This window comes from Mustelus asterias, unplaced genomic scaffold (genome assembly GCF_964213995.1).
Source record: "Mustelus asterias unplaced genomic scaffold, sMusAst1.hap1.1 HAP1_SCAFFOLD_2834, whole genome shotgun sequence".
Taxonomy (NCBI): domain Eukaryota; kingdom Metazoa; phylum Chordata; class Chondrichthyes; order Carcharhiniformes; family Triakidae; genus Mustelus; species Mustelus asterias.
In genome coordinates, this window is record NW_027592779.1 from 34,341 (window position 1) to 45,625 (window position 11,285).

The 11,285-nt window shown below is 54.5% G+C and overlaps 1 protein-coding gene across 1 annotated transcript in view; it reads left to right on the forward strand.

Moving 5' to 3' along the window:
* The window catches only part of LOC144490066 (protein lifeguard 3-like), a gene marked incomplete at its 3' end in the record, with an annotated part of 29,304 nt that extends 18,113 nt beyond the window's left edge, over positions 1–11,191 (forward strand). Inside the window, exons 5-6 of the mRNA XM_078207876.1 lie at positions 10,318–10,368; positions 11,128–11,191. Of these exons, the coding sequence (XP_078064002.1) occupies positions 10,318–10,368; positions 11,128–11,191 (115 nt within the window). The remainder of the gene's footprint in view (positions 1–10,317; positions 10,369–11,127) is intronic.
* Between the last annotated feature and the right edge of the window lie 94 nt (positions 11,192–11,285).

Consider the following 11,285-nt stretch of genomic DNA (forward strand, 5'->3'; position numbering starts at 1 on the left):
TGTAGTTACCCGCCTTTTGTCTACTTCCTTTTTTAAACAGCGGCGTAACAGTAGCTGTTTTCCAGTCAGCCGGCACTACCCCAGAGTCCAGCGAATTTTGATAAATTACTACTAACGCATCTGCTATTACCTCAGCCATTTCTTTCAGTACCCTGGGATGCATTCCATCCGGGCCCGGGGACTTGTCTACCTTCAGTCCTATTAGTCTACCAAGCACCACCTCCTTAGTAACAGTAATTGTATTAAGGACCTCCCCTCCCACCATTTATTTGGGATTAGCTGACATTGATGATCCGAGGTTCAGGTTTCTTCTGCAAATGGAAACATTTTACCTGAACCCGCTCTCTCGCAAACTCTTTCAGAAGTTTAAAGATCTCCATCTGGTCACCCCTCAGTCTTCAAGAGAAAGGAACCACAACCGGTTAAATTGTGTGCGTGGGGGGGCGTGGGGGGGAATGGGGGGGGGTCTGTGTTGGCTTTCTACGGGACTCGGGGGGGGCGGGGGGTGGAATTGGGGAGTGTGTGTGGTTTGTCTGGGGGTGGGGGGGGGGGGAGCATCACTCTCTCCCCTTGCCTCAACCGTCCCCCCCTTCAGATTGACGGGATGGCTTTTGCGATGCAACCCATTGATCTTGCTGTTGTTTTGGTTGCTGCTGGAGCTGAGGAGGAGGAGCTGGAGGAAGATCTGCGGGCCCAGGAGGCCCGGTGCTTACCACTCACAGGAGGAGAGGGAGACGACCACCAGAGGCAGGATGTGGCTGCCATTCGTCCTGAGGGGGTTGGGGCAGCAGAGGAGATCCCAGCAGTTCCGCACACAAGTGTCCTTCAAGCAACTGTCGGACCCCACGTGCCGCCGAAGGTTCTTGTTCCGAAAGGAGACAGTGCAACGCCTGTGCCATTTGCTACAAGACCTGGCACCTCGGGGCACGGGGGGCACCCACTCCCGGTGGCTGTGAAAGTGATGGCCGTCTTAAACTTTGACGCCACCGGGTCCTTCCAGACAGAGTGAAGACCTTTGTGGCATCTCACAGTCATCCATACACAAGTGTGTGAGGGAGGTCTCGGATGCCCCGTGTGCCCGGGCTGGCCAGGATATTAAATTTGACCTGGACCAGGCCCAGCAGGAAGCCCGGGCTGCAGGATTCGCGGCCATCGCGGGGATGCCAAGTGTGCCGGGGGCTACAGACTGCACCCACATCACCCTCACGGCCCCGGTGAAGAATCCAGGAAGATTCATGAACAGAAAATGCTTCCATTCCATCAACGTGCAGTTGGTGTGTGACCTTCAGCTGAACATCATGCACATCTGCGCCACACACCCTGACAGTGCATGACAGCTTCATATTAGAAACATAGAAACATAGAAAAACTACAGCACAAACAGGCCCTTCGGCCCCACAAGTTGTGCCGAACACATCCCTACCTTCTAGACCTACCTATAACCCTCCATCCTATTAAGCTCCATGTCCTCATCCAGGAGTTCTCTTAAAAGACCCTATTGAGTTCGCCTCCACCACCACTGACGGCAGCCGATTCCACTCGCCCACCACCCTCTGAGTGAAAAACTTCCCCCTAACATCTCCCCTGTACCTACCCCCCAGCACCTTAAACCTGTGTCCTCTCGTAGCAGACATTTCCACCCTGGGAAAAAGCCTCTGAGAGTCCACCCGATCTATGCCTCTCAACATCTTATATACCTCTATTAGGTCTCCTCTCATCCTACGTCTCTCCAAGGAGAAAAGACCAAGCTCCCTCAGCCTATCCTCATAAGGCATGCCACTCAATCCAGGCAACATCCTTGTAAATCTCCTCTGCACTCTTTCAATCTTTTCCACATCCTTCCTGTAATGAGGCGACCAGAACTGAGCACAGTACTCCAAGTGGGGTCTGACGAGGGTCTTATAAAGCTGCATCATTATCCCCGGACTCCTAAACTCAATCCCTCGATTGATAAAGGCCAGTACACCATACGCCTTCTTAACCACCTCCTCCACCTGCGGGGCCGATTTTAGAGTCCTGTGGACCCGGACCCCAAGGTCCTTCTGATCCTCTACAGTACTAAGAGTCTTTCCCTTTATATTGTACTTATATTGAGGGGCTGCGATATACCGGAGGTCTGTGAGGAGGAGCCCAGGCTGCAGGGAGGGCTCCTGGGGGACAGGGGTTCCCTGCTTCAGACATGGCTGATGACACCTGTGCGGAGGCCTGAGACTGATGCGGAGAGCCACTATAATGAGGCCCATGTAGCCACCGTTCTATAGTGGAGCAGTGCATCGTGCTCCTGAACATGCGGTCCCGGTGCCAGGACCGCACTGGCAGGGCCCTGCAATATAACCCGCATTGTGGTGGTGTGCCCTGTGCACCCTGGCGCAGCAGCAAGCCGGCCTTTTGGAGCAAGAGGATGTGGAGGCCAACCAGCCGGAGGAGGAGGGGGAGGAGGGCAGGGGGAGGAGGGGGAGGGGGACGAGGAGCAGAGGGAGGAGGGGGAGGGGGAGGAGGAGGAGGCGAGGGAGGGGAGGAGGAGGAAGAGAGGCAGGAGAGGAGGAGGAGGAAGAGGGGCAGGGGGAGGAGGAAGAGGGGCAGGGGAGGAGGAGGAAGAGGGGCAGGAGAGGAGGAGGAGGAGCAGGGGGAGGAGGAGGAAGAGGGGCAGGGGGAGGAGGAGGAAGAGGGGCAGGGGGAGGAGGGGCAGGGGAGGAGGAGGAAGAGGGGCAGGGGGAGGAGGGGCAGGGGAGGAGGAGGAAGAGGGGCAGGGGGAGGAGGGGCAGGGGGAGGAGGGGAGGAAGAGGAGGATGAGCAACACCAGGTGCTGGACGGCTGGCAGCAGCAAGGGTCAGGCATGTGAGGCTGCGAGGGAGTCCCTGAACCACACGTGGTTTGGTAACTGGGGGCCTGTGTTGCCGCATGTGGGTTCAAACCCCCCCGCACCCCCCCCTCCCCCCACCCACCCACCCTCCTCCCGTGAACTCCAACAATCTCCTGCAACATTGTCACACCAGAGTGACGGGCCTGGCTACGCTGTGTTAGCGAGTTTCTTTGGCAGGCAGGAGGGTGATGACGACTCGCTCAGCACCATTATGATGATGCTCTGGTGCAAACGAGTCTGACCCCTACCTGAGCTCCGTATTCACACTGGCACCTGGGCTCACATCTGGGTGGGGATAAGGGAGCACGAAACACCGGTGCAGCGCCTCGGAGTGGGCGGGGGGGGGGGGGGGGTGGAGGGGGGAATGTCTCCCTGGTTCTGGGGATGCCGTTGCAGATGTTGTAAGTTTCTGCCTCTGCAATGCCACCCACTGCAGCTAGTGAACCGTTTGAGAGCCTTGATTTTCACAGTAGCGGTGCGCTGAGGGCACTCCCCCACGGACATCAAGGTGCTGGGTCCCTCCAGCGAAGGTCGGGGTACATGCATCCCTGTAGAACGCTAATCAGAGACAAATTAGTCACAGAGCATTTGTCAAAGCTAGGAGGCTTGGAACATACGAAGCAAGTGTGGAATACAAGGAAAGTAGAAAGAAACTTAAGCAAGGAGTAAGAAGGGCTGAAAGAGGTCATGAAAAAGCATTGGCCAACAGGATTAAGGAAAATCCCAAGGCTTTTTATACATATATAAAGAACAAGAGTGTAGCCAGGGAGAGGGTTGGCCCACTCAAGGACAAGGGAGGGAATCTATGTGTGGAGCCAGAGGAAATGGGCGAGGTATTAAATGAGTATTTTGCGTCAGTATTCACCAAAGAGAAGGACTTGGTGGATGATGAGTCTGGGAAAGGGTGTGTAGATAGTTTGGGTCATGTTGAGCTCAAAAAGGAGGAGGTATTGGGGTTCTTGAGAAACATTAAGGTAGACAAGTCTCCAGGGCCTGATGGGATATACCCCAGAATACTGAGAGAGGCAAGGGAGGAAATTGCTGGGGCCTTGAGAGAAATCTTTATATCCTCAGTGGCGACAAGGGAGGTCCCAGAGGATTGGAGAATAGCCAATGTTGTTCCTTTGTTTAAGAACGGTAGCAAGAATAATCCAGGTAATTACAGGCCGGTGAGCCTCACATCAGTGGTAGGGAAATTATTGGAGAGGATTCTTCGAGACAGGATTTATTCCCACTTGGAAATAAGTGGACGTATTAGTGAGAGGCAACATGGTTCTGTGAAGGGGAGGTCGTGTCTCACGAACTTGATCGAGTTTTTCGAGGAAGTGACAAAGATGATTGATGAGGGTAGGGCAGTGGATGTTGGCTACAAGGACTTCAGTAAGGCCTTTGACAAGGTCCCTCATGGCAGACTGGTGCAGAAGGTGAAGTCGCATGGGATCAGAGGTGAGCTGGTAAGGTGGATACAAAACTGGCTTGGTCAAAGAAGACAGAGGGTAGCAGTGGAAGGGTGCGTTTCTGAATGGAGGGCTGTGACAAGTGGCATTCCTCAGGGATCAGTGCTGGGACCTTTGCTGTTTGTAATATATATAAATGATTTGGAGGAAAATGTAACTGGATTGATTAGTAGGTTTGCGGACGACACAAAGGTTGGTGGATTTGCGGATAGTGATGAGGACCATCAGAGGATGCAGCAGGATATAGACCAGTTGGAGACTTGGGCGGAGAGGTGGCAGATGGAGTTTAATCCAGACAAATGTGAGATAATGCATTTTGGAAGGTCTAATATAGATAGGAAATATACAGTAAATGGCAGAACCCTTAAGAGTATTGATAGGCAAAGGGATCTGGGTGTACAGGTGCACAGGTCACTGAAAGTGGCAATGCAGGTGGAGAAGGTAGTCAAGAAGGCATATGGCATGCTTGCCTTCATCGGCCGGGGCATTGAGTTTAAAAATTAGCAAGTCATGTTGCAGCTTTATAGAACCTTAGTTAGGCCGCACTTGGAATATAGTGTTCAATTCTGGTCGCCACACTACCAGAAGGATGTGGAGGCTTTGAAGAGGGTGCAGAAAAGATTTACCAGGATGTTGCCTGGTATGGAGGGCATTAGCTATGAGGAGAGGTTGGAGAAACTTGGTTTGTTCTCACTGGAACGACGGAGGTTGAGGGGAGACCTGATAGAAGTCTACAAGATTATGAGGGGCATGGACAGAGTGGATAGTCAGAAGCTTTTTCCCAGGGTGGAAGAGTCAATTACTAGGGGGCACAGGTTTAAGGTGCGAGGGGCAAGGTTTAAAGGAGATGTACGAGGCAGATTTTTTACACAGAGAGTAATGGGTGCCTGGAACTCGTTGCCAGGGGAGGTAGTGGAAGTGGATATGGTAGTGACTTTTAAGAGGCATCTTGACAAATACATAACTAGGATGGGAATAGAGGGATATGGTCCCCAGAAGGGTAGGGGGTTTTAGCTAAGTCGGGCAGCATGGTCGGTGCAGGTTTGGAGGGCCGAAGGGCCTGTTCCTGTACTGTAATTTTCTTTGTTCTTTGTTCTAGATGTCGGGTGCAGTAACATTTATTGGTGGCAATAAAAGTGCCATCAATCTAAGTGCTCATATATAACAAGTGTAAGTGAAACTTAACAGTTCCTTATTACCTAACTGGTGCACTCCTTTGCCCGTGCCTACTGTACACTGCCACGGAGTGTCTTGTTAAGGTGAACGGGTCCCCAACAGTGGCCCTTCGCTTTGGGAGAGGAGTGCGGCAGGGCTGCCCCTTGTCCGGCCAATTGTATTCCGTTTGCGTGGAGCCATTCCTGCGCCTCTTGCGGAGGAGGTTGTCAGGTTTGGCTCTGCGTGGCTCGGGCGTTGGGGTGGTCCTGTCGGCTTACGCCGATGACGTGCTCCCCATATTCACAGACCCGGCTGACCTGCGGAGGATGTGAGAATGCCAGGCGGTGTACTCCGCCGCGTCCTCCGCCAGGATCAACTGGACCAAGTGCTCCGGACTCCTGGTCGGTCCGTGGGAGACGGACCCCCTTCCAGAGGAGCTCAGGCTTTTCACCTGGAGCAGGACCAACCTCCTCTACTTGGGGGTCCATCTCTGCCCAGCCGAGGAATCCTGGCCGGCGAACTGGCAGGAGCTGGAGGCCAAAGTCACCGCTCGCCTGGGTCGCTGGACAGGACTGCTCCGAGCGCTGTCCTACAGGGCGCGAGTTCTCGTCATAAACCAGCTGCTTGCCTCCATGTTGTGGTACCGGCTGGTCACTGTAACCCCTCCCCCTGACTTTGTCACAAACATCCAAAGAATGTGCGTACAGTTCTCCTGGGACAACCGACTGCACTGGGTCCCTGCTGAGGTTCTGAATTTCTCAGACAGGGAGGGCGGTCAGGGGTTGGTGTGCCTTCGCACCCAGGTAGTGACCTTCTGCCTTCAGACCCTGCAGCGATACCTTTATGTTGACCTTCCTCCACGATGGTGTTCCCTGGCAACGTATTTCTCCCGCCAGGTGCATGGCCTGAATTATTATGTGCGGCTCCTGTACATAAATCTGGAGGGTCTCCGGAACTCCTTGCAGGCGCTGCCCGTCTTTTACCAGGACCTTCTGAAAGCCTGGGACACGGTCTGGGACATGGTCTGGGACATGGTCTGGGACACAGTCTGGGACATGGTCTGGGACATGGTCTGGGACACAGTCTGGGATACAGTCTGGGACACGGTCTGGGACACGGTCTGGGACATGGTCTGGGACACAGTCTGGGACACGGTCTGGGACACGGTCTGGGACACGGTCTGGGACATGGTCTGGGACACGGTGGCCTCGCGCTGCAGCTCTCCCCCGTCTGGAGTAGCGGCTGTCGTTCGGGAGCCGCTGCTCAGGAATCCGTTCCTCCACCAATACCATTTCCGGTGTCTGGCAGAGAGATGGGCTGTGGTTGCCGGGGTGACCAGGGTCAGGACGTGCTGGATGGCGGAGAGTGGGCTGAGTGCGTGGCGGTTGGCGTTCAGCGCGTGTTCAGACAGGATGTCACACGTGGTCTGGAGGAAGCGCCACTGGGCGGTGGGATCCTGTCTGAGCGTGCCCCTGCTCGCACGGAATCTCACACTGGCCCCAAGCCCAGACCCCCCCCTTCCCGGGTCGGGCACCCACCTCGCGGTACTGCCCACCATGCCCTTTGTCACGGCACGGAGGGGTTTCCTGTACAGGCTGCTCCTGCACACCTTCCACTCCCCCGTCCTCGCCCATTGCCCGGACATGCCTTGCGCGCCCTGTTGCCGCCCGGTAGTGGAGGTACCCAGTGGAGGTCCCTCTATGGAGGGATCCTCCCCCAAAACATGGGGGAGCTGGGGTGGAAGGTGGTGCACGCAGCAGAGCTGTCCAACTGTAACCTGCATGTAACCTGCACCGTTCACCAACGTCCCGGAAACCTGCCCCTTTTTGCGGTCTTGTGGAGTCCGTGGACCATGTTTATATTCACTGTTTTAGGCTGCATTCTATTTTTTGTTATCTTAAAAACCTTTTACTGATACTCTGTTCGCGCTTCAGCCCCACGGTCCTGATCGATGGGCACCCAGTGCGGAGTGGGGGGAGGGAGAAGGACCTCCTTGTGAACCTGCCAGACTCACCATAAGAAGCCTCACAAGGTTTATTTGGTAGCTAAAGCCACTCGCTTTCCGAGCGCTGCTCCTTCGTCAGTTGATGGCACTCATCTGATGAAGGAGCAGCGCTCCGAAAGCTAGTGGCTTTTGTTACCAAATAAACCAGTTGGACTTTAACCTGGTGTTGTGAGACTTCTTACTGTGTTTACACCAGTCCAACGCCGGCATCTCCACATCAAAACAGGTCCAGACAGCAGACGACCAAGGGCGTCGTCCGCCCGACTGTCTGCCCCTCTTCCGCGGCTATATTCATGGCCGTGTGTCCCTGGAGAGGGAGCATGCGGTGTCCATGGGCATCATCGAGGCCTTCCACGCCCGCTGGGCACCGCAGGGGCTGGAGTGTATTGTTGACCCCTTGAATCACATTTTGATTTGATGTTTTAAGTTTCCTTTATGTTTTGGATTATTTTGTTTGGGGCGGTTTCCCCTCTTTTTGTCCTCAGTTTATTTGATTTAGTTAATTTGGTTTGTCAAAAAGATGCCTTCACCCGTACCATCTTGGTGCCTTCTTAGCTTTACCTGGCCTACCGCTGCGTCTCGGTGTTTGCCAACATGTACACTGGAGGGGGCCAGCTGCCTACCTCGCCCCGTTGCCTGTGATGCCCTTAGCGATCATCCTCGGGAGGCCCTGGACCTTGAGGGCCCTGGCTGGCTTCCAGGTGTCTGGGACATTTCCATGACACCCTCTTCATCCCACTGCCCCTGAGACGCCGGTGTCAGGAAGGGGGGAATCAGTCTCCTGGCTGGAAGGCCCCGGCATGGGCTCGAGCCTTTCCTCCTCCCTCGGGGTTCCTGTGGGCCCCTGGGTCACTCCATGGGACGGCGGTGCTTCCACAGTGAGTTCCAGAAGCCCTGCCAGTCCTGGAGGACCACCTGCATCCTACCCATGGTGATCGAGCCCTCTGTGATGGCCACCTGAGTCGGGGGCCACCTGTCAGTGGCCGCAGCAACTGCCCTTTGAGACCGGGCCATGCTCTGCAGCCTCTCAGCCATGACCCTCTGCGACTGGGCCAAGTTCTCAAGGGCTGCTGCCGTAGCCCGCTGTGTCTCAGCGCTGTATCGTTGGGTCTCGTGCAAGCTCTCGAACCTCTCAGCCATGGGCCACAGAACTTCGAGAATCCTGTTGAGTCCCTCAGCTGTGGCCCTCTGGGACTCTGCTTGAGGCCTGTTGTGACTCAACCATCGCTTGGAGCCTGCCACTCATGGTGAGGATCCCCTGCCCCAGGCTTTCCATCGCAAGCATCACTCTTGCAGTGTTGGCCTGGGAACCACGCAAGACAGGCAATAGCTGGTCCACCTGAAAGCTTTGGGACTCCTCCCAGCAGCCTCGCAGTGGGTCTAGTGTGGCCGTCAGCCCCTCCTGCATTCCCTGGCTCTGTTGCTGCATCTCCAGCAGCTGAGGGAGAAGTGATCTCCTGGAAGCCATCTCCTGCTCTGCCTGCCTGTTTGTCCGTCCTTGTGGCTTTTATGGAGCTGTCCCTTGTTAAGACGGATCAGCTGGAGGCAGTTTGGGGAGTCAGGCGCCCGGTAGAGCATTCCAGCGAGTTTAATGCAGTTTGTCTTGTTACCACGGAGGGGAAGGCAAGGCAGCACTTGTAGGTGTGCTGATTGGGGTCAGGGGAGAGAGAGAGGGTCATGTCACTCAGCGATCGGGGGCAGGGGGGTGATGAGGAGACCGTGTGTGAGGGGTCCTGGCCGGGGGTTGGGGGGGGGGGGGGGTCAGTAATGTTGGGGGGGTGGGGTGACCTGATATCTGTGGGGGGAGGGGGAGGCTGTATCCATCCCGGGGGTATGGCGGGGTGGGGGGGGGGGGGGGGGGGTAATCTGTCAGGAGAGCTGCTGTTATTTTGGCTTTCTCTGCACTTGCACAGTTTGTGCCTCTGATCTGAGCTCTGGCTGTCTGGCAAGTTAAGACCCGCCCACTGCTCTAGTGACTAGAAACAGTCTCGCCCATTTTTTTCAATCTCTAACTCCATAAGATTGGGAGTGAAAACTCACCCAAAAATCGGATCAGAAACTCTCCTGTTTTCACACTCGCTGGACACTTAAATTTTTCTCGTAAAATTCTGCCCCATAAGTTTCTTTGAGATCCCCTCTCACTCTTCTCAACTCCAGTGAATATAATCCTAACCGACTTAGTCTCATAGAAATCATAGAAACCCTAGGAGGCCATTCGGCCCATCGAGTCTGCACCGACCACAATCCCACCCAGGCCCTACCCCCACATATTTACCCGCTAACCTACGCATCTCAGAACTCTAAGGGGCAATTTTTAACCTGACCAATCAACCTAACCTGCACATCTTTGGACTGTGGGAGGAAACCGGAGCACCCGGAGGAAACGAGGACACGAGGAGAATGTGCAAACTCCACACAGACAGTGACCCGAGCCGGGAATCGAACCCGGGACCCTGGAGCTGTGAAGCAGCAGTGCTAACCACTGTGCTACCGTGCCGCCCACATATGACCTGCATCCCAGGAATCAGCCTGGTAAACCTTTGCTGTACTCCCTCTATAGCAAGGACATCCTTCCTCAGATAAGGACACCAAAACTGCACACAATACTCCAGGTGTGGCCTCACCAACGCCCTGTACAATTGCAGTAAAACCTCCTGAACCCTATACTCAAATCCTCTTCTTGTGTAATTCTGTATCATATATTTGAGTTTAATAATGCCCCTGTGAATCTTCTTGGAGTGTTTTATCGTGTTAATGGCACTATCTAAATAGAAGTTGTTGTTGTTCCCAACCCTGCTGTTCTGTAACTGACAGATTTCCTGTTTTTTGTTCCTCAGTGGTGTCTTTATTGTCATCTATTTTGTTCTGATCTGCTGTGAAGGACCCAGGTGAGTTCCCCGCGCTGCCTGGTGAATGTTGGCCTTATCCCCAACACGGGGGGTCTTTTCCTCGTTAACCTGATCCCCCACCTCTGCCCGCACCTCCCGGGATTCCCCACAAGGTGCCGATGTGCACAGGGCTGGAAAGGATTCATCGACCAGGGGATTTGTCATGAGAATGCAGTCGTGTCCCTTCAGCATCTGTGGAACTGCCCCCTTTCCCTGCCCCCTTTCCCCACCCTCACAGCCTCCTGCAGGAGGGGGTGGGGATGGGGGGGGGAAACCAACACCTGGGGAAGATTTGCAATGGCAATTATTGACCATAGAATGATGCTGACAGATAATCGTAGAATCCTACAGTGCAGAAAGAGACCATTCGGCCCATCGAGTCTGCACCAACCACAATCCCACCCAGGCCCTATCCACATATCCCCACATATTTACCCACTAACCCCTCTAACCTATGCATCCCGGGACACTAAGGGGCAATTTAGAATGGCCAATCAACCTAGCCCGCACATCTTTGGACTGTGGGAGGAAATCGGAGCACCCGGAGGAAACCCACGCAGACACGAGGAGAATGTGCAAACTCCACACAGACAGCGGCCCGAGCCGGGATTTGAACCCAGGTCCCTGGAGCTGTGAAGCAGCAGTGCTAACCACTGTGCTACCGTGCCACCCATAATGGGGGCTATTCTGCCCATCTTGTATGTGCTGGTTCTTTGAAAAATCATGCATTTATTAAATCCCCCATTTGTATTTATCTAGGAGGAAATTTCCCTGGAATGTGATCCTCCTGGCTATTTTTGTAAGTATTTTAAAAAACTCCTCAGTAATTTATCTGTCAAATCAGCCTCCCACCTTCTCCGTTCCAGCGTTCTGCTAATGGCCTCAAAGTGAAGCGACGCCAGCTGGACAGTTCCTCG